Source organism: Stegostoma tigrinum, chromosome 14 (genome assembly GCF_030684315.1).
Source record: "Stegostoma tigrinum isolate sSteTig4 chromosome 14, sSteTig4.hap1, whole genome shotgun sequence".
Taxonomy (NCBI): domain Eukaryota; kingdom Metazoa; phylum Chordata; class Chondrichthyes; order Orectolobiformes; family Stegostomatidae; genus Stegostoma; species Stegostoma tigrinum.
In genome coordinates this window covers 52,092,873-52,117,164 of record NC_081367.1, presented here as the reverse complement: position 1 = coordinate 52,117,164, position 24,292 = coordinate 52,092,873, and the positions used below count along the sequence as shown (strand labels likewise).

General features: G+C 42.1%; 1 protein-coding gene across 2 annotated transcripts in view; it reads right to left on the bottom strand.

Annotated features, from left to right (window-relative positions):
• The window catches only part of anos1b (anosmin 1b), a 153,327-nt gene that overhangs the window by 80,161 nt on the left and 48,874 nt on the right, over positions 1-24,292 (bottom strand). For both annotated transcript variants that reach the window (XM_059651149.1, XM_059651150.1), the window contains exon 2: positions 19,708-19,755. In XM_059651149.1, the coding sequence (XP_059507132.1) occupies positions 19,708-19,755 (48 nt within the window). The remainder of the gene's footprint in view (positions 1-19,707; positions 19,756-24,292) is intronic.

Below are 24,292 nucleotides of genomic sequence, written 5' to 3'. Positions count from 1 at the left end.
ATCCAGAAATACCTGCCATTGTTGTTCCACTGCCATCCCTGCTAGAGTATTGAACCATTGAACTTTGGCCAGCTCCTCCCTCATAGCTCCATAGTCCCCTTTATTCAACTGCAATACTGACACTTCCGATTCTCCCTTCTCCCTCTCAAATTGTAGATTAAAACTTATCATATTATGGTCACTACCTCCTAATGGCTCCTTTACTTTGAGGTCCCTGATCAAATTCAGTTCATTGCACAACACCAGATCCAGAATTGCCTCCTCCCTGGTAGGCTCCAGTACAAGCTGTTCCAAGAATCCATCTCGGAGGCACTCCACAAACTCCCTTTCTTGGGGTCCACTACCATCCTGATTCTCCCAGTCCACCCGCATGTTGAAATCTCCCATAACAACTGTAGCAATACCTTTGCGACAGGCCAATTTCAACTCCTGATTCAACTTGCACCCTACATCCACACTACTGTGTGGGGGCCTGTGGATAACTCCCAATAGGGTCTTTCTACCCTTAGAATTTCTCAGCTCTATCCATACTGACTCTACATCTCCTGACTCCATGTCCCCCCTCGCAAGGGACCGAATATTATTCCTCACCAACAGGGCTACCCCACCCCCTCTGCCCACCAGTCTGTCCTTTTGATAGCACGTATAGCCTTGAATATTCATTTCCCAGGCCCTGTCCACTTGAAGCCATGTCTCAGTTATCCCCACAACATCATACTTGCCAACTTCCAACTGAGCCGCAAGCTCATTCACCTTATTTCTTATGCTTCGTGCATTCATATGTAATATTTTAAATTTGTCTCTCCCCTCACCATTCCTATCAATCCCTATTTCACTTGGCCATACTGTACGATCCCTTCTTGAGTTTTCTGCTCTGTTGATTCTGTTGTCCTTCTTAACCTCTCTTATTCTCACTTTCCCTTTAACTTCATTCTTAAATTTCCAGTTTGGCCCCTCCTCGCCATTACTTAGTTTAAACACACCTGTGTTGCAGTGGCAAACCTGCCTGCCAGAAAGCTGGTCCCCCAACTCTTAAGATGCAAACCGTCCCTCCTGTACAATTTATTCTTACCCCAAAACATACCCCAGTGATCCAAGAATTTAAATCCTTGCTTCCGACACCAGTCCCTCAGCCACACATTCAGGTCCATTATCTCTCTGTTCCTGCCCTCTCCAGCCCGAGGAACTGGAAGCAAACCAGAGATAACCACCCTGGAAGTCCTGCTTTTCAGCCTTCTTCCGAGTTCTCTGACGTCCCGCTGTAGAATGCTCCTCCTTTTCTTCCTGACGTCATTAGTGCTGACATGCACCACCACCTCTGGCTCTTGACCTTCACCCTTGAGGATTCTCTGCACTCTATCAGTGACGTCCTGGATCCTGGCACCAGGAAGGCAACACACCATCCTCAAATCTCGCCTGTTGCAGCAGAAACCCCTGTCAGTCCCTCTCACAATGGAGTCCCCTATTACCACAGCTCTCCGTGATGTCTGACTTCTCGGCTCTGCCTCTACACCAATTTTTGACTCGCAGACCTGTCCACCTCTCGGACTGGCAGTGTCGTCTGTCTTGGTAGTTTCCAAGACAATAGGTGCTTCCCCTGGGGTCACTTGTACTTCATTCATGTCTTCCTTTGTCATCGACATCCCCCTTCTCTCTTCAGGTATACTCGGTGTAGTGACCTTGCTGAAGATCCTGTCCAGAAAATTCTCATTCTCTCGGATGAGCCTGAGGTCTTCTAGTTCTTTCTTCAGAGCTCCAACAACCTCCTTCAGAAGCTGAATGTGTACACACTTACCACAGCTATAGAAGCCAGAAACATCATCAGTGTCCCTGACCTCCCACATCATGCATGCAGCACACTGAATCAGCTTGGCAGTCATGTCTTCACCCTCTTCAACAGTGGCGCAATCTCCTCACTGAGCCTCTTCACTGAAAACTCGCACTTTACTCACCAGGCACTTCCCTCAGCCCTTGTGTGTTTGCTGTGAGTCTGTGGACTCTTAATTAGGTTAGAGGAGGAGGGTGGGAGGGAGGCCCCACCGTGTAAGACCTGGGGCTAAGAACACACCTACTTAAATAGCACTCCGCTGCAAAAAGGACCCACTGGCTTCGAGGTAAGTACTTAAATAGCACTCACTTACCTTCCCAACTGCCTCTCTGCCCTGACCTCACGTCCGCCCGGCTCGTGCCGCTCTCCGCTGCAAAAAGGCTCTGCCCTCTGCAACTTGATCCTCAGCTTTCTGACCCATAGACCACAATCAGTAAGGATAGGTAACTGCACCTCCTCCATAATAACATGCAACACTGGAGCTCTCCAAGAATGTGTCCTCAGCCCCTTACTGTACTCCTTGTACACCGACAACTGTGTTGCCAAATTCCGAACGAATGCTCTCTACAAATTCGTTGATGACACCACCATGGTGGGATGGATATCTAACAACGACAAGTCAAAAAAACAGAACGGAGATGAAAACAATCTGTCTCTCAACATTTGCAAAACTAAAGAACTGATCATCAACTTCAGAAAGAAGACAGGAGAACACGCCCCCATCTACATCAACCAAACTGAGGTTGAGAGGATGAAGAGCGTCAAGTTCCTTGGAGTGACGATAATCAATGACCTCAGTTGGACTTCTCACATAGATGTGACAATCAAGGAGGCACAACAATGTCTCTTCTTCCTCAGGTGACTCAGGAAATTTGGAATGTCCATAAGGTCCCTCACCAAATTCTACAGATGCACCATTGAAAGCAGGTGCATAACAGCCTGGCATAGCAATTTCTGTGCCCAGGACCATAAGAAACTACAGAACGTGGTGTGGACAGCCCAGGCCATCACGGAAGCCAACCTTCTATCTGTGGTATCAGAGACAATAGGAACTGCAGATGCTGGAGAATCTGAGATAAGAAGGTGTAGAGCTGGATGAACACAGCAGGCCAAGCAGCATCTAAGGAGCAGGAAAGCTGACGTTTCAGGCCTAGACCCTTCCCGAAACATCAGCTTTCCTGCTCCTATGATGCTGCTTGGCCTGCTGTGTTCATCCAGCTATACACTTTGTTATCTCTCTTCCATCCATGAGCTGTATTCACACGGCTCACTGTCATGGAATGGCTGCCAACATCATCAAAGACACATGCACCCTGGTAACATTGTCCTGCAACCTCTCCCATCAGGCAGAAGATACAGAAGCCTGAACAAATGCACGAACAGGTCCGGGAACAGCTTCTTTCCGGCTGTTATCAGACTGTTAAATGGACTTTAGCCTCAAATAATGTAACCAGCAATGTATCCTGTGTGCCTCTGTCTTTTTGATTTCTACATCCTTTGCTAGTTATGATCTGCCTGTTCCGCTTGTGAACAAAGCTTTTCACTGTATTTCCGTACACGTGACAATAAAAATCAATCAAATATCATTAAATTTCAAAAGCAACTACAGTTCGTTACTTTTTTCAATCTAGTCTTGATAACCCCATTAAGTTTCAAAAGGGACTACAATTCTTTACTTTTTCCAATCTGGCCTTGACAATGCCTTTTAAGAGCTGTTCTGTCATGGACTGTCTTTCATGGGTCTATGCTCCCTTTAATTCTGTATTTCAGTGATTACACACAGATCCCATACCAGCTATTCACTAACAGCTTGGACTACCCCCTTGCCTTTTCTCTGAGCTCTAATATTCCTCAGTTGTATCAAGCAAATACTGCTTTTCAGCCACCACATTCAGTTGTACTGAACTATTTTGCAGAATAAAAGGCAGGGAATAGAGGGATATGGGCCGGGTAGAGGCAAAGGTTTTTCAGTTTGGAAAGATACCAAGTATCGGTGTAGTCTTCTTGGGATGAAGCACCTGTTCCTGTGCTGTACTGTTCTTCATGCTAATGGCATGTGGCTTTTCCCATGTTGTTCTGATGTCTTCTTATCATGTTGAGCTAAAAGCAGCACTGCCTAACATGGAGTCAATTTTTCTCTCATGCTCAGAGATCATATTGCTCAGTGCCTGTCACCACTGAACTCCCCTTTAGTAATTGTTGAACTGTCCGGAAGAAACCTGTTAAAAGCCTTCAACTATTTCTCGGCAGAGTTGTAAGTAACTAACACTGTGGAAGTGTTAATTATAAATCTCTTGGAACTGTATGTACTCTGAGTGTTATGTTCTCACAGAAAGCTAATCTCTGCAGCACAAAGAAGGTTACAATGTGAAAGATTCATTACAATGTATATGCAGATGTTACACAAATTTTTCAATTAATGTCTCCAAGCATTGGGATTTAAATAAAGAAAGGAAAGATCCAAGAAAGATTTCTGAAGATGGGTCCCAAGCCGAAACATCAAATTTCCTGCTCCTCTAATGCTGCCTGGCCTGCTGTGTTCCTCCAGTTCCACACTGTGTATTCTCTGATTCCGGCATCTGAAGTTCTTGCTATATCCGATAGAGATTTGTTTTGATAGAAAAAGCAGCCAATATCAGAGATCCTCTGGCTATAATTTGACAGATAAAAATGCAACCAAATGAAATCAGCACTATTATGCTGGGCAACAGGTAACCGACAGTACAGAAGGATATTGTAGTTGATCAGAGGATGAGGGAAATGTGTCATGGAGACATGGAAGTCTCCATGTGTGCCAGCTTAGAGTGTTTTGAGTGTCATGGCAGAGACGAAAGCTTAACTGGAGAGATTCAAAACATGGGGTTATGGAAATGATAGGCACAGGTTTGAGAGGAGATAACAAAGTTAAAAATTCGGAGAGAAAATGAAGTTAGAGCTGGAATGCTGGTTTGCAAAGAAAGAAGCATTGAGAGTGGGTTTTTAAAAAGGCTTGCAATGCTAACAGTTTTGAATGGGAAAGATGCAGTAATGGAAATGGATGAACAAGTTATCATCTCAGCTAGCATGCAGGCCAGGAAGGCAAATCTTATGGTCAGTGAATCATGGTCAGTAGAACAGTGGAAATGGAATGAAGGGAGTTGGAGATGGGTGACAAGGATGATCATGATCTCTGAGACTGGGGATAATAGGGGACACATTAGAAAAGAACTTAGGATCAGGACTTAAGCAGTGGGAACCTGGACAGAGGTATGGTCAGAAATTCTTGTATGAATTTGATTTACTTGCAGTGTTGTAGGGTATAAACTGGTAGTATGGATAGGCTTTAAGGTATAATTGCTCTTCTCCTACAATGGTACAATTTAGAACACACCCAGCAGCAAGATGAAGTATGAAAAAAGGCCCAGAGAATGCAATGCTAATGATCTCATGGCCACAGAACATTCCACCTCCTGGAAACACCTGCATTGTGTGTGGTTGGAGATGTGGCTCTAGAATCGGGCTCATCAGCCCCAGAAGGATGTACAGAACTCAAGACCATTGACATGGAATTTCCTAGGTGGACGATCATACCTGTTAGTGACTGATTGAAACAACAATTGAAACTTCAGATTAAGAAAATATAAAATATATATTTAAAAAAAGATAAATCAACTGGCTTAATTATTTGAAAATGAGAAGCTCACTTGGCACATACTTTATAAAGTCCATGTGCATTTTAATGAACCCAACCACCATAATTCATTTCCTGGAATGTTTGGTTACATTTGCTGGATTTTCAAGATTTATGTCATAATAAACTCTCTACAAGCTGTGGCTTAATACACAAGACACTTCAACATTGCCCTTATTTTTACATGCTCTCAAGAATCAAAGCATTCTCAACATACACTGAAACAAACATATCTCTGCACTCACACAAATACATCTGAGATAAAATGATACATTCCTTCAAGGCTAATTTAAGAATTATGCTAAGTGGCCTTTTCAGAGTAACAATTGTACATAAGTTCTTAATGTGACTTTAAAAAGTCATCATATCAGTTGGAGCTTTGCGGTTGGCAAAGTTAAAAGCTGAAGGGAAACCAAATACTTGGCTTAAAACTGCAATGAAACGATGCATAACATTTTAGACATATATGTAAAGTCAATAAGTAATGATTCAATTTATAATAAAAGGCTGCAGGTGGACTGAATAGTAAGAAATTGCTGCAACACTGGTCTTTAGGAAAATAAATACAATGGTACACAAGTATGAAAAAGATTATCAACATTCTCGGATTCCACAATATTTTGTGAGGTTTCTTTGTTCATTCATGGGCTACGGGCCTTTTTGGCAAAGTCAGTATTTACTGCCTGTCCCTCCGTGAGAAGATGGTGACAAGCAGTCTTCTTGACCTGCTTCAGTCCATCTTAGAATTCCCTCCCTAAGACATAGGAGTGGAAGTAAGGCCATTCGGCCCATCAGGTCCACTCCACCATTTAAATCATGGCTGATGGGCATTTCAACTCCACTTCCCTGCAGTCTCCCCGTAGCCCTTGATTCCTTGTGAGATCAAGAGTTTGTCGATCTCTGCCTAAGGGCATTGCGGGTCAACCTACAATACTTGGACTGCAGTGGCTCATGAAAGCCGGTCACCACCACCTTCTAAAGGGTAATTAGGGATGGGCAATAAATGCTGGCCCAGCCAGCAAGTACTTTCTTCCCCTCAGTATTCTGGATTTTCAGACCAGGTAACTTATTCTTTTTGACAGCGTCCTGCTTCAACGATCATTAGTCTGATTTTCACAGGATCCCATGCAGCTTATCTTCATTCTGTTCAATCGAACCTTTACTGTCAATCTGCTGAAACATCTATGTTGAAGTGTGTAAGCTCTACTTCTACCTGTTTAACTGGTTTGATCATCTTCCTCCATCCTCTGTGGATGTCTTCCTAATGAACGAGACATTTTCACATCTTCAACCATGGTGCTAGTGAACTGCTGTTTACTTAGCATTTTCTCTGTTATTGGTCCTGTATCACACACCTTTCTTCTCTGAGGATCCTATCACTCTGCAACGTGACTAGTTTTTACGCTCTTCCCAGCTCACATTGTTTTGCTTGTGTCTCTCACAAGCTGCGAGGTCAATGTTTTCTTGTGGATTGCTGCTTTTACCCTGAAGTTGTTTGTGAGGGTATCACTTACTGTTTCATCCTTTATGTAATTTTAGCTGTTTACTGAATGTTAGCATCTTCTTAAAATGCTAATGCTATTCACATGATAAAGTCATTTGTTTTCTGAAATTTTATTTTTCTGGTTTGAATAAATTTCTCTCTTGTAACATTAAGGTGTTTATGCAAAGATCGCCATTGCTGTTTACCATTTGTAAGTTGTAGCACCCACCACTAGCGGCTTGTGGTTAACATCAGTTGCTGCCATCAGTCCTCCTTTCCATGCTGAGTCTAATGGCCTGGCTGCTGAGCAGTAGTACAGGATACACCACTATTGAGTCTTAATGAGACAAAGAACTTGCCTTCCATAACAAAATGTAGTTTATTGCTTTACAGCCAGGTACAACTTTACTGACAAGTCAAGCATAATTACAGAAGTCAGAGATGAAATGCTTGAACCATCAAGACCTTTATGCTGGATTGCTTCTTCTCAACTGAAATAATGTGTGACAACATTAGATAGGGTGGAGTCTTATGTTGCGTCACCATTAACTCTTTCAGAACCATTACTTCATGTCACACAAAGCTGAGCAAAAGCAATAGCTATGAAGTATACACACGGAGCCTCAGATAATTTTTCACTCCAGTCTTCTTTGCTGCTCTATGTGTGTTTGTATGTCTCTAATTAATGTTTCCTAATTATTGTGTACCTGAATTACAGCCCTCGAAGCATCAAGATTGGAAAGTTCCAGTTTTGATCTTCATTGCAGTTTTTTTCTTGGCACTCCTTCTGATTCTTGGCACTCCTTCACATACAATGATCATCACGTATCCATATTGGATTGACATTTAAAACCAACATAAGTACTTCATGATGCTAAGGCTAGAAAACATTTCCTCCAGTAACCAAACGTTACTATTTTGCTGCCCGTTGCTCTGTTCAACACTCCAAGGTAAGTTTATTTCAGATAAAACTTTTCTTTGTGGTCTAATCAACATCTTCTCACTCAAATTATTGCACCAAGTATTATGAAAATTAGAATGACAAAGAATAAAGGAACCAAAATATTAAATAGACATTTTTATAAAAACTGTTCGCTGAAAACTGTGAATGTTGCAAAAGCCATGCACAAGTGATTCACTGATGTTTGTGTACAGTCTAGCAGCAACAATAATCATGTGCATTTCCCACTACCTCAATATCTAAGTGAATTCTATGTTAATTTTATGTTGCAAAACAACCAAGAAGCTCATAGCCTCCAGCTCTAAGAATCTAATATGGTTCCACATGGTAATTGCTGTTCGGTAGAAAATTTCCAACAAAAACCTGAAGATGTCATATTCCATGACATTGGACAATTATTTCACTGATCTCATAATCTAAGATCCCACAACAACACAACATACTGCACTTCAGAATGAAAAAAACAACTTAAAAGTTGAACCTGAAAGTAAACATTGTTTCTATAAACCGTATACTTGGGCAGCATGTTACAGTTTACAAGAATGTTTAGCGTTCACATGTGTACAACAAATCAAGATTAATGAGCTTATGGTTAAAGGAATTCAAATTAATTCTATTTGCTTAGGTTTTGTGATTGACCAATGATCAATAATAACAATCAATTTTCAACAAACATGAAGTGGCACATGCAATGTTCTTTAAAAATAAACAGGGGCAAGAATGCTGAAGAATTTGCACTGTTCAAAACCAACAGAGGTGCAATTCAAAAAGTTAACACCACCACTGCACCATCTGAAAAAAAAGGTAGTGCCAGCCGTGATCAAAGCGGCTTATAGTGCATGTTCGGAATTTGCAATGTGGTCACAGATTTTATTGCAATCATTATGACATTTCAAAGACATCAACCGCTGATGGAGCATATCGTCATGCAAGCATATACAGATGTAAGATTTGTTGCTTTAGAAGCTACAGGTCATTCCACATCTGCCACCTCAACATGCTCAGCAGACGACAATTCCCTTTCTTAACAGCATGAAATGATTTACCAGCGTGCCATAATAGCACTTTTTATTGGAAAGGCTGAACTAAAGATCATATGACAAGCTACTCAGAAGTTTGAAAAATTGGTAACAATCAATGCAAGCTGCAAAACCATATGATTAATAATCTGTACCTACATCAAAACCAGCTCCCCAGTTTGTAAATTCAATGTAAGGAATCAGAGAATCTGTCATTGAGACAGAATGTTATGGGGAGTAGTAATTCCTAAAAAAAAATCACTTCTAAGTGGTAACCAATAACCCTCCTCACACAGAATGGGCATTCATAAAAAATGTGTAAAAATCTACTGAAAACTTGACCTTCAACATATCTGAGACAGTTTCTGGATGTGCATTCAGCGAGAGACTTCTTACTTAAATGTACAGTTTAAATGGCTAAAAATCTCCTTCTCCAGTTGTAGTCGTTCTGTCCTTTAAGTAGACATTTCATTCTCTAAGAAGCTGTTCACACCTATTGTCATCTCATAATGATCTGCTTCCCTTTCCAGCCAGATAACTTCTAATCCCCAAATTGGCTTCCATGATGAGGACTTCCCTGGAAACTTCAATCAAAGCTAGGTGAAGCTTCCAGCCTCATTAGCTTAGGCTCTTTCATCTAAGCAAAAGTTTCACCTGCATTCTGCCTGGTGACCTTTAAGAACTGGCTCCTTCTTTTTGTTCTCTTTCTCTCTTTCTCATAGACTGTCCTTGTCCTTGAGGTTTTGGGGTGACTTAGGAGAAGTTTCCATCCAATCCTACAATGGTTTCAAATGGACATTTTCCAACCCAAGGCACAATTTCCATAGCAGTGTGTATCAACTTACCTTACATCCAGGTAGAAATGCAAGTTAGCTAACATTCATATTATCAACTCCATTCTACCATGAAATGAGACTGTTTAAGGGATCTGACATTTCCAAGCCTCTCTGTGAGACCTGGAGACTAACAGTCCATCTCCATTCAACACAGATGTGAAGATCTTGCAACTTCCTTGCATTAAAACATCACTGGTCTCTCCTTGGCCTTTAACAACCCAAGCCATTCACTTGATCCTCTTCATTCCTCCATTTTACCCAAAAATCGAAGTGACAATCTCATAATGTCATAATCTCCTAAACTTCATATTTATGTCAACCGATAGGACACTTCTCTCACCTTGAGCTGCATTTCCTTGCTGCCAGCCTCCAGCACAGCTTGCTTTTGCAGCTTTGCCCTGTACCTCTGACACGAAGCAAGAGAACCAGCTACAGCAGCGGCTGTAGTAGAAGAAATGCAACAGCAGCATTCTCTTTAGTCACATGCCCCTTTGCAGGACAGTGGGGATTGACAGAGAATTCCAACTCCAAGAAGACAGGCGCTCAATGCAAGGTTTCCAGCCAGAGGATCAGATCCTTTGACACATCTGCGCCGCCAAAGGTTCAGGCTTTCATGGTAGGTCATAATGATATCTGCCAATTCTTGGGACAAGACTTCCTTCCAACTTCATCAGCTAGGCACATGTTGCTCATAGCCATCAAGGTAGCAATCACTAGAGGGCCAATCCCATTCCCCATCCATCAGGTCTTTTTCTGTAAGAAAAGAAAAGTAGGTAGAGATGAGGATGAAAAATAGACTGTGGCAAAGAGACCAGGACAACATTTCTGGGGGACGATTGTGGTACACAGCTACAAAATGGCAAAGAGATGAAGATGAGTTTGAGTGTAACCTGGCCATATGGGTAGATGAAGAAATGTTTAGATAAATGAGAATGGGGTACAGATGTAAGGTATGTTGTTTTGACAAATGCTGCACCAGAGAAAACTGAGAAAGTGAAAGGTGATGAGCTTGGATCTTGAACTGCTACGTCGCTCACTTTTTCCAAATCCTGCAGTGCTGTCTCCTCTTGGTGTCTCCAAGAGGAAGGGCCCAGGCCTCTGCTGCTGATGTCCTGGGTGTCTTCCATGCACATCCCATTTGCTTAAGGAAGTTGTCCTGTTCCTCCCATTCTTGAGAAAGTTAAAGACATTGCAGTCTATCAGATCCCGCATCGGGACATCTAAATAATAATGAGATCCTGTAGGAGAGTTCCAGATCTACTCACCGCGCTTGTAATTGCTGCAGCCTCTTGTACGAATGTCTAATTGAATGTTCTTGACCCTCCCTGGCATTGTTTTAGTTAGAAATCTTTCCTTTCACAAGTTCACCATGGCATCCCCACCCTGATTGCTGACTGATGACGAAACTTAGAAGCAGGATGTTAATGCTGTGACTGAGTTAAAGAGTCAGCTCCAGCAGAAATAAGAAGCTCCTTCTACAAGATGACAAACCTGCCCAGGCATGGCACACTGGAAAAAAAATGTGGTGGGATGAAAAGTAACTTCTGCATGGTGCCCATTCTGATACTGTCCATTCTGTAAACTTATTGAAGCTAACCACGTCCCAGTCTTTTCCACATCTTTCTTGGTTTGTATTGTTACTGGTGGTTGAAGAGAGGCAAAAGAAAAGTTCGCACTCTCACTGCAATGAACTAGTGATTTAATCGTGGAGACTCATGTGGAAATGTGTGTTTCTTGCCATGGGTTCAGAAATCTTTACATCTATGTAATGTTCTACAATTTCTTGTAGCATTGTAAGAAAGAAACAACAGCACAGCCCATCCAAAGAAATTAATATGCAAGAAATGATTGGGACTCCACACGGCATAATGAATGTCTCACTTGATGCTGAAGTTCCTGTGTGTCTGCCACTTGGCTGCAAGCTGCATATCATGAATTAACCATGCAATTATTTACTCTTGGTTCGGTCTAGACAATGTAAACACCAATTATTAAAAATGAAATTTGCCCTATCGCAGATGGATAATGTGATGTAACCCTTAATTAAAAACTTCACTGCTTATATCTAAAATATTTAAACGCATTCCTTAATTTGCCTTGAAGTGACTAAAGAAGCTATGAGATTCTGGACCTATTACATACGCAATGCAAGCTGACTTGGATATTATAGCCACAATTTGTTTTCTGTAATTGAAATGAGCCAGAGCATAATGGAATGTTAAAGGATAGGGTTGATTTTAATTGGAAGCACAAAATTTACTTTGTCTATTATTTTCAGTTGGTTCAAGATGACCAACTTCATCTGAAAGCACTTAGATAATTCTAGTTTTGAAGTGAAAATTCTGTCCTTACACGAGCAGAACGCAAATAAGTGAGACGAGACACGTTAATCTTAGCCCTTTAGGATGGGGAAGAGAAACTGAAGTCCTATTTTAACCTGTCCATAAGTGTTTAAAACTGATGTTGCATTTTGCTAGGAGCAATTCACTGAAATTCTGCTCCATTCTTGCTCCACTCCATTACAGAATAGAATAGTTGCAGCACAGTTATAGGTCATTTGACGATTGAGTCCATGCCAGTTCTCTGCAACAGCAATCCAGGCAGCCCTACTCTCCTACTCTTTCTCTGTAGCTTTCTTTTTCCTTCAAGTACTTATACAATTTTTTGGAGCTGGCAACAAAACTTTCACCCATAAACAAGGGTGCACAACTGAGATGCAATCACTTCTAACTGCATCTTTACTTGGTTGTCTCAGTGACAAAGTCACTGGTTTTCTAGCTAGGGGAAGCAAGCAATAAGAAGAACCAAACCCACTCAAGTACCAGGCCTGCAGAGAGAGAGGCGGGATTAAATTAAATTTAAAACTGAAATGAGACGACATTTTTTCAGCCAGAGAGTGGTGGGCTTGTGGAATTCATTGCCACGGAGTGCAGTGGAGGCCGGGATGTTGGATGCCTTCAAGGCAGAGGTCGACAAATTCTTGATCTCAGAAGAAATCAAGGGCTACGGGGAGTGTTCAGGGAAGTGGAGTTGAAATGCCCATCAGCCATGATTTAAATGGTGGAGTGGGCTTGATGGGCCGAATGGCCTTACTTCCACTCCTATGTCTTATGGTCTTATGGTCTTAATGATCCCAATGCTGACAGGAAAGTAGGGAGGGTGTGCAGGAGTCCAGCAGTGTGGAAAAACTCCATTTAAATATTCTTCTGCAATATTCCTATCGGACGGTCAGACAATCTGTCCGGTGTTGGACTAACTAGTGGCCCAGAAGGCTGAGGTTTCTGGATCTTGACTGGGACTTGGAAAAAGAACTCAGCAGATTGGGGTCAGGGGTGGTTGAACACTTCAGAAATTTTGCAGCACACAAGGAGGCCATTTGGTACATTGAGTCTACACTGACTTGTCTGAATTTCAATCAAATACAAATTTTCGAAGCCACTCTCATTATCAGTAAAGCTGAGGGTGATGCTGAGGCACTTTTAAACCTATGAGTCTTAACAGGGATAGACCACTCAAGATTGCAAGAGTTTCTACAGGTACGTAAAAAGGAAAAGTGAGTGGACCAGTGGAGGATGCAGTTGGGAAATTGATAACGGGAAATATGGAAATATCAGGTAACTAAACCAATATGTTGCATTAGTTTTCATATTAGAAGACATCCAAAAGGAATCAGGTTAGTAAGGTCCTAATGGGAGAAAAGATGTTCTAAAAATCTCTATTACCATGGACAAAATAGTTGACAAATTAATGGGACTTGTAGGCAGGCACGTCACCACAGGGCCTGATGGCCTACAGCCAAAGGATTTGAAGGATTTGGCTAGAGAGATAGTGGAAGTACACGTCAAAATATTCCCAAATTCACCATATTTCAGGAGGGTTCCAGTAGATTGAAAAACTGCTAATATGATGCCTCTGTTCAAGAAGGGAGACAGAAAATAAGAAACTATAGGCCAGTTAGTCTAACATCTGATGCCACAAAAATGTTAGAGTCTATTATTAAGGAAGAAGTGGCAGGGTATTTAGATCACAAAGAGTCAACATGGTCTTGTGAAAATCATCTTGATGAATTTTCGAGAGTTCATTGAGGATATGACAATTAGAGTTAATAAAGGGGAACTAGATGTCGGCACAACATCGTGGGCTGAAGGGCCTGTTCTGTGCTGTACTGTTCTATGTTCTACTGTTCTATGTTCTAGATGCAGTGTATCTGAATTTCCAGAAGGCTTCTTCTGACAATGTCCCACATAAAAGTTTACGCACAAGATAGGAGCTCACGTATGAGGGGTAATACATTAATGAACTAAAGGCTGATTTAACACACAGAAGGCTGACAGTTGGATTAATTGGTCATTTTCAGGTTGAAAAGATGCAACTGGTGGAGTACCACTCAGGGTTCACTTATTCACTATCTGTAGTAATGACTTTAGAGAGTAAGTACAGTTGAGGTATCCAAATTTGCTGATGATTTAAAATTAGTTGGGAAGGCATACTGTGGTGAGGACATAAGGAACTTGCAAGGGAATATAGATAGGTTGAGCGAGTGGGTAAAAACGTGGCAGATGAAGTTTAATGCAGGAATGTAAAAGAAAGAATGAAAAGGCAGACTATTATTTACATGGAGAAAGGCTGCAAAATCATGCAGAATGTGGACAGGCTTTGGGCAGTCAATAAGTGAGCTACTCACTGTAGAATTTTCAGTTGCTGGTCTGTTGTTGTACCCAAGTACTTATACAGATTCTGAATTTAAACTCAGGTCAATAGTAATTCCAGAATGTTCATGGTAGGTGATTGAGCAATGATGGTAATGTTGAGTGTCACAGGTAAAGAGTTACATTTTCACATGTCAAGATGGTCATTGCCTGACACTCATATAGTGCGAATATTACTTATACAAACCTGAATGTTGTTCAGGTCTAGTAGGAACTGCCGATGCTGGAGGATCTGAGATAACATGGTGTGAAGCTGGGTGAACACAGCAGGCCAAGCAGCATCAGAGCAGCAGGAAAGCTTGACGTTTCGGGTCAGGACCCTTCTTCAGAAATGGGGGAGGGGAAGGGAATTCTGAAATTAATAGGGAAACAAGGGGGAGGCAGATAGAAGATGGATAAAGGAGAAGATAGGGTGAGAGGAGATAGATAGGTCAAAGAGGCGAATCCCGAGATGAAGCATTCCACTCCCAAACATCCCAGATGTCCTCTTTTTTCAAAAACCGCAACTTCCCCTCCACAGTGATCAAAAATGCCCTCGACCGTGTCTCCTGCATTTCCCGCAACTCATCCCTCACACCCGCTATTTGCAATAATAACCAAAACAGAATCCCCCTCGTCCTCACGTACCACCCTACCAACCTCCGAATCCAACGCATCATTCTCCGACATTTCCGCCACCTGCAATCTGACCCCACCAAAGACATTTTTCCCTCCCCACCATTATCTGCTTTCCAGAGGGACCACTCCCTCCGTGATTCCCTTGTCTGCTCCACACTCCCCTCCAGCCCCACCACCCCCGGCACTTTTCCCTGCAACCGAAGCAAGTGCTACACTTGCTCCTATACCTCCCCCCTCACCCCAAGCCCAGGCCCGAGGAAGACTTTTCACATTAAACAGATGTTCACCTGCTCATCTGTCAATGTTATACACTGTATCCGCTGTTCCCATTGTGGCCTCCTCTACAATGGGGAAACCAAACGGAGGCTTGGGGCCCCCACTGCAGAACACCTACACTCTGTTCGCAACAAACAACTACACCTCCCGGTTGGGAACCATTCCAATTCACCACCACCGCCCCCCACCCCCCACCCCCCAACTCCTCGGATGACATGTCCATCCTGGGCCTGCATTGCCACAATAACACCGCCCGAAAGATGCAGGAACAGCATCTCATATTCCGTTTGAGAACTCTGCAGCCCAAGGGCATCAATGTGGACTTCACAAGCTTCAAAATCCCACCTCCCCTAACCACATGCCAAAACTAGCCCAGCTAGTCCCCACCTCCCTAACCATTGCTCCCACCTCAAGCCCCACCCCCATTTCCTACCTACTAACCTCATCCCGTGCCCCCCGACATTCTCCGTCCTCCCTGGACTGACCTAGCGCCCCCTAACTCCCGATGTACATTCACCTTCACTGGTTCTAAACCCGCCTCTTTGACCTGTCTGTCTCCTCTCACCCTATCTTCTCCTTTATCCATCTTCTATCCGTCTCCCTCTGTCTCCCTATTTATTTCAGAATCCCCTTCCCTTCCCCCCATTTCTGAAGAAGAGTCCCGGCCTGAAACGTCAGCTTTCCTGCTCCTCCGATGCTGCCTGGCCTGCTGTGTTCATCCAGCTCTACACCTTGCTATCTCTGTTGTTCACGTCTTAATTCTATAGTCACATTCTGTTTCTACAACTGAAGGACGGTTGTAGAATAGTTTGAATATAATAGCTGTATAATAGTGATAGTTGAACAATCGTCTTGAACACTGCAATTATCCTCGTCATCATTGGTGGTTCCTCATTGACAAGGATGATTCTCTTCCACTCTCAGGGTGAGTCCATAGGTAGTATACAGATCAATTCAGCTTCTACAGGCTCTGTTACACTTGGGGGAGAAGGTGGTCATGGGAAGGGAGGGGGGGAGGATGTGGAAATGCATTTCTTTTGCTGTTTTTGCCTGGCTTCCGCTTTTTCACAATGGCAAATCTCAAGGTGCTCGGCACCTTCCCAGATGTTCCTCCTCCACTTTGGATGGTGATGGGCCAGTGATTCCTAGGTGTCAGTGGGAATGCCACAATTTGCCAGTGAGGTCTTGATGGTATCAATGAAGCATTTCCTCTGTCCACCTGTGGCTCACCTGCTGTTTCAAAGCTGGGAGTACAGCACCTGCCTGGGGACTCTTGTCTTGGTCATGTGGATAACATGTCCGGTCCATCTCAGCCAAACAAGGGTGGTTAGTGCCATGATGCTGGGGATGTTGGCCTGGTTGTGGGCACCAGGGCTGGTGCATCTGTCTTGCCAGCATATTTGCAGGATCTTGCAGAGGCAGTGCTAGTGGTACTGCTCCAGTGCTTTGAGGTGTCTGCTGTAGGCAGTCCACATCTCAGAGCCATACAGGAGGGTGGGAACCACCACAGCCCTGTAAATTATGATCTCGGTCTTGGATCTGATGTTGTTGGCCTTGAACACCCTTTTCCTCAGGCAGTGCTGGATCTCTTAACTGAGAGCTGCTTTGATCCACAGGGCACTCGCAAGATATTGGAAGTGGCCAACATTGTCTAATGCCTCCCCGTGGGCCTTGTTGATCAGGGGTACGTTCCACAATGCCAGGCCAGGTTGCGTCTGGTGGATGTTCATGGTGAGACCCATGCTGTCATAAGCCCCTGCAATGGTGCTGATAATGGCCTGGAGTATAGCCTCTGAGACTGCACATTTTCTTTATTCATTCACGGGATGAGGGCATCGCTGGCTGGGCAGCATTTATTGTCCAACACTAATCGCCCAGAGGGCAGTTGAGAGAGTCAACCACATTGTAGTGGATCTGCAGTCACATGTAGTCTAGACCAGGTAAGGATGCCAGTTTCCTTCCCTAAAGGACATTAGTGAACCAGATGGGTTTTTCCGACAATGAACAGTGGACTCATGGTCATCATTAGGTTCTTAATTCCAAATATTTTATCAAATTCAAATTCCACCATCTGCCATGGCAGGATTCAAACCCAGGTCCTCAGAACATTATCTTGGTCTCTGGATTAACAGTCCAGCAATAATACCAATAAGCCATCACCTCCACTATGTAAGCATCATCTGGCTACTCCAGCCTGATGACTATTATTGTGCAATCATCAGCCTACTTAATATATGGGCTCTTCATAATACATCTTTTCTAAAAATCTAATCAATATCCATTAAAAGGTACTATGGCTTTTCTAGAGGCTATTATACATATAGAATATGCAATGTATGAGAAATATTAACAGTAATGAATCAAGCAGCAGTGCGAAAAAACTGATGAATTCCTTCAAGCAGAAAAATGCACATTGATAAAAGAACATAATGTTTAACACTATATTCTGAATATAAGAAATTCAGACACAATTATGAGGCAATTATCTAGCTTACAGTTTCAATAATATTATTGAATGCATTGTTTAAATTACATGCTTTAAATCATTCCCAGGAGTAGGCATATAAAAGGAAAATATTGCAGATGCTAGAAATCTGAAAATAAAAACAAAGTGATGTAGAAATTCAACAGGCCTGGCAACATTTATGGAAAGAGAAAGAGAGTTAATGTTTGGAGTCTGAAATGACTCTTCTTTTGAAGTAGCGTCATATTGGACTTGAAACATGAACTCAGTTTCTCTCTGCACAGATTGTGGCAGACCTGCTGCGTTTCTCAATCACTTTCTGTTTTCAACTCAGGGTTATATGATAAGCATTGAGATATGTGGGAATAAATTACAGGCTGTAATTTGCAAGGAAGTGTTCAATTGCTCACAAACTCCATTCCAGTCTCGAGCTGATTCCAGAGTGGTCTCCCAGACTCAACAACCCTCGAGCTGAAGCCTGGCACGGTCTGGAGTCATGGCCTGTTGTGAACTGGAGGCTGGGTGCCATCGTGGACTGGGCTGGAAGGACCGTTGCTCTATTTTCTAATTTATTCCTACTATGTCCTACAATGTTGGACATTTTATTTCTTTATTTTGAACAAAAGAACAAAAGAAAAGTATGGCACAGGAACAGGCCCTTCAGCCCTCCAAGCCTGTGCCGATCATAATGCCCTGACTAAACTGAAAAACAAACCTTTTGCCCATATTTGTTCCGTATCCCTCTCTTCCCTCCCTATTCAAGTAATCATCCAGACGCCTGTTAAATGTTGCCAATAAGCCTGCTTCCACCACCTCTTCTGGCAGTGCGTTCCAGGCTCCTACCACTCTCTGCATGAAAAGCTTTCCTCGCATATCTCCCTTAAACTTTTGCCCTCTCACCTTGAACCTGTGCCCCCTTGTAATTGAAACTTCAACTCTGGAAAAAAGCATCAGGGTATCCACCCTAACTATGCCTCTCATAATTTTGTAGACCTCTATCAGGTCTCCGCTCAGCCTTTCCAGTGAAAACAATCCCGGTCTTTTAAACCTTTCCTCATAGTCAATGCCCTCAAGACCAGGCAATATCCTGGTGAACCTTCTTGGTACTCTCTCCAAAGCCTCCACGTCCTTCTGGTAATGTGGTGATCAAAACTGTACACAATACTCCAAATTTTCTAATTCTTTTTTCCTAAGAACTTGTACTAAGGAATGTATGATAACAAAGTGTGGAGCTGGATGAACACAGCAGGCCAAGAAGCATCTCAAGAGCACAAAAGCTGACGTTTCGGGCCCAGACCCTCTCTGATGAAGGGTCTAGGCCCAAAACGTCAGCTTTTGTGCTCCTGAGATGCTGCTTGGCCTGCTGTGTTCATCCAGCTCCACACTTTGTTATCTTGGATTCTCCAGCATCTGCAGTTCCCATTATCACTAAGGAATGTATAACTGGTTACCTTTGTACCTAAGATGGCTCCAAAAGTGTTGACTTGTAAACTTTTCACTGTACTCATCTGAGTACGTGACAATAAAGCAATTCAATTCAATTCAGTATAAACCACCTAAGTTTTGCCCATTTGAGTAGATTCCTCATGACTCACTATGATCTAGCCATCTGTATTCTTCCTGTAATCCATCTGAATCCCATCAATTCAATCTTTGTCAATAAAACTTCCTAGCATTTTGCACACAAGCAATACATTTAATATGCAGGCACTATGTTGAACATTCCCACATGCCCAGTTTAAATAGGTAAGTTGAAATTGCAAAGTTGCAATAAATAGTGGGGGGGGGGTGGCACAGCATTTGGATTATGCTATATATAAAGAAAGTCTGCAGTTTCACTCACCTGAGCGCACCTCCTGTGACCTTCACACCAAGTTAAAATCTCATATATCTGCAAAATAAAGTTAATTTATTAATTTGATAATAACTTATTGTGCAAAATAATACATTCAGACAAATGAATTGCAGTAATGTTTGTATATGCTTCCTACTCAGTCATTCTAATTGTTTGTCATTTCTGGTAAGACTGTTGTAATTCTGAGACCAAAAATGGTATTGCTTCGTGCTAATAGGCCATTTGAAAAATAATCGAATGATCTTGTTGACAGAACGAAGGCAAATTATTAAGGGAAAATCATTTACATACGTGTTTCCAAAATACTTTACACTGATTCAAAGCCAGTTTATCTGAATTAGACCCCGACCATAAAACCAGCTACACGCCAAGTTGACACTGGGTGATTTTGACAATTACAAGGATTTGGGAAGACTCTTCAAACTTCACGAACTTGCTTAAGAGGACAGGCATGAGTAGGCACACATTTAAAGATCTTTTGCATCAATAAATATTCAATTTACTAAGTAAAAGAATAATGTGATTGAAAGTAGAATGATCCAGACAGATTTTATTTTCAAGTACCTGTTTTTAGCAATTTCAAATCAGGAGCAAGGCTGACATTCATTAAAAATGCTTATTTCACTGATAACCCTGTTTATAGCTTAATTTATAAACTTGGGCCAAGTTTAATCCTTAAATAACAAAAAATCCTTTTTAACAGAAAGAAAAGTGGAAAAAAAATACATAACCTGTCTTGCGAACTGATTATGCAGGTTCACAGAATATTCTATGGCTGTGATTATGCAACTGATTTTATTAAAATTAGGAATTTGATTTGTAATTGAACCAACACAATTCCAAATATATTTTTAAATCTCAAAATCTCAATTGTACCCAACGCAGAAATTCCAGTGTTTATATAAGCGAGAAAAAAGATTTGCCAAGGTGAGGACCCTGCATAAGCATAATAAACCTGTCCAGGCTTCAGAAACTTTCGTTCAAAGTTCGTACAACATCTACAGATCACTGCATGCAGAACCAATTTCACTTTTCAACAGCAGATGGATCTAATAATGACATTGCCACATTCACAGCTGGCTGTTTAGGATACTTCAGAGGAAGTTTATAAACCTACAACACGTTTAGTAACTTGAGACTTGACGTATGATGATATCAAATCACAGTACGCAACAAAAACTTCAAACCAATGTTTGAAAAATGTCAATCTGTATTTATCACCCAGACATTTTTTTCTAAATACACAGCCGTATTACACTAATACTGCAAATGTTTTTTATTCAGTACAAAATTTGGTAATTTGTTTTATTATATTTTCAATATAGCTAACAGGAACAAAATCTAATATCTTAAAACAACATGGCTGTAACAAAGACCAGATTGTAGGCTGAACAGCATGGTTTAAAACTAAGTTATTGCCAGTCAAATATTTCAGATAACAGAACATTGGACAAAAGTCCAAAGCACTGAGGGAAGAATTCATCTTACTCAGAGGGTGGATAGTGATTATGAGATGTGTCCCTAAGTCAATGCACTGACATCAATTGCTCTTTTGCAACTGATTCTGTTACTGAATGAATTAGACCTAGTTCACCAATGAGCTGTTTACCTTGAATGTTTCAATTTTGATTGTCAAAAATATTGATAATTTAATCAATTCCATGGATGACTCATCTTTAAAACTAAATATGTTTTTAACTTTACAAGAATACAATTTAATGGACTGATTTGAATGATGACCCCACGTAAAATTACATTGATTCAGTGGAAGTATTAAGGCCAATTTTCCACAGCAATATCTACTCATTTCAGGCATAATTACAATATTAGGTTTGAGGATGGAAGTGAGCAGGGAAGCTGTTACTGCCACCGTATACTTTCCAACAGTTCAGAAGAATGAGGCAAACCTAATAGAAACCTATAAAATCCTAACAGGACAAGATAGGGTAGATGCAGGAAGCATGTTTCAAGTAGCAGGGGAGTCCAAAACCAGTGGTCATAGTCTAAGGATATGGGGTAAACCATTAAGGACTAAGGTGAGGACAAATTTCTTCACTGGCAGAGTGGTGAATCTGTGGAATTCACTACAGGAAGCTGACAAGGCCAAAATATTGCATGATTTCAAGAAGGAGTGAATTGAGCACTTAGGGGTAAAGGGACTAAAGGATAAAGAAGAAAAGCAGGAACAGCCTATTGAGTTGGATGACCACCCACAATCACAATGATTGGTGGAGCAGGTACGAATGACAGGAAGCTTTTTTATCCTATTTTCCAAGCTTTGTTATTTCTAACGTTGGCAGAACTTTATATGCTTGAATGCCTGTAGATATTATATACAACTACCCATGTTTGTGCAGAACTGATGACAGAACCTAACGGACTGTCCATCATTTGTGCCTTAGCCATAATGGGTATTGGGATTTATCGCGTGATCTGGACATCTGATATTGTTATTATGGTTGTGTAGGAGGGGTAGTTTCCAATGTAAAGGGTCACTTCGTTTTGTGGTGAAAAAAGAATCAAAAAAATTCTCTTTAAAGTACAGCCAGCATGTTAAGTATTCCTGGTCAGCTCACTTTCTTTCCCAATGCCAATGCCATTTCTGATGCAGGAAAACCAGTTACAATTCAAACATCACTGGAAGTCCCTCATACAAGGGAATGTTGAATAAAAAGCATGCCCTACTACAGATTTTCACCAGATCAGAAAATTCAGCCCATTTTGTTAAACATTTGGGCAATCTGTTGTTGGGCGCTCCATGCAAATACAGCTTTTCAGAAAGACAGCTGTTTTCATGAAAAAATGTTACTTGCCAACTATTTTGAGGTCTTCCTTTGCTGGAATTTTAATTTATACATATCTCTGGAGATACTTTAATCAACTATCAGCTGGATGAAGGGCTTAGGAGAGCTATAAGGGGGCAGGAGAAAACCTTGGCAGATAGGATCAAGGAAAACTCCAAGGCTTTTTTCACATAGGTGAGGAATAAGAGAATGACCAGAGAAAGGGTAGGGCCAACAAAGGATAGTAAAGGGAGTTTGTGCACAGTGCCTAGAGAGATAGGAGAGGTCCTTAACGAATACTTTCCTTCGGTATTCACGACTGAGAGGGACCTAGTCGTTGACGAGGACAGCGTGAAACAGGCAGGTAGGCTAAAGGAGGTTGCTGTTAGTAAGGAAGATATGCTTGGAATTTTGAGGAAGTTGAAGATGGAACCTGACGGGAATTATCCAAGGATTCTATGGGAAGTGAGCGAAGAGATTGCAGGGCCTTTGGCGATGATCTTTTCGTCCTCACTGTCCACAGGAATCGTGGCGGAAGATTGAAGAGAGGCAAATGTCATTCCCTTGTTCAAAAAAGTGATAACCCCGAAAATTACAGGCCAGTTAGTCTTATGTCAATGGTGGGCAAATTATTGGAAAGGCCTCTGACAGACACGATTTATGGTTACTTGGAAAGGCACAGTTTGATTCATGATAGTCAGCATGGATTTGTGAGGGATAGATCATGCCTCAGAAACCTTATTGAATTCTGTGAAGAGGGGGCCAAACATGTGGATTAAGGTAGAGCAGTGGATGTGGCATACATGGATTTAAGTAAGGAGTTTGATAAGGTTCCCCATGGTTGGCTCATGCAGAAGGCAAGGAGGTACGGGATGGGGGAATGTAGCAGATGGGATTCAGAATTTGCTGACTGTTAGAAGACAAAGGATGGTAGTGGACTGAAAATATTCAAGATGGTGTTCAGTTACAAGTGGTATACCACAAGGATCTGTTCTGGGTCCTCTTCTATTGGTGATTTTTGTACATGAATTGGATGTAGGAGTGGAAGGTGGATTAGTAAGTTCACTGACGATACAAAGGTACGTTGCATTGTAGATAGTACGGAGGGCTGTTCTAGGTTACAAAGGGACAATGATAGGATGCAGAGCAGGGCTGAGAAATGGCAGACGGAGTTTAACCCTGAAAAGTGTGAAATGATTCATTTTGGAAGGACAAACTTGAAAGCAGAATACAGGGTTAATAGAAAGATTCTTGGCAGTGTGGAGGAGCAGAGGGATCTTGGGGTTCACGTGCACAGTTCCCTGAAAGCTGCCAGCCAGGTAGATAGAGTTGTTAAGAGGGCGTATGATGTGTTAGCTTTCATTAATAGAGGGAATTAGTTCAAGAGCCGTGAAGTTATGCTCCAGCTGAACAAAACCCTAGTTCGGCCACATCTGGAATATTGCGTCCAGTTCTGGTTGCCTTATTACAGGAAAGGTGTGGAAATGCTGGAAAAGGTGCAGAGGAGATTTACCAGGATGTCGCCTGGAATGGAGGGAAGGTCTTAGGAGGAAAGGTTGAGAGAGCTCGGGCTTCTCTCTTTAGAATGACGAAGGATGAGAGGTGACTTGAGAGGCGTACAAAATGATCAGAGGTATAGATAGAGTGGACAGCCAGAGACTTTTTCCTAGTGTGGAGGTAGACATTTTTCCATCCCCACCCCTGTCTGCTTTCCGGAGAGACCACTCTCTCCGTGACTCCCTTGTTCGCTCCACACTGCCCTCCAACCCCACCACACCTGGCACCTTCCC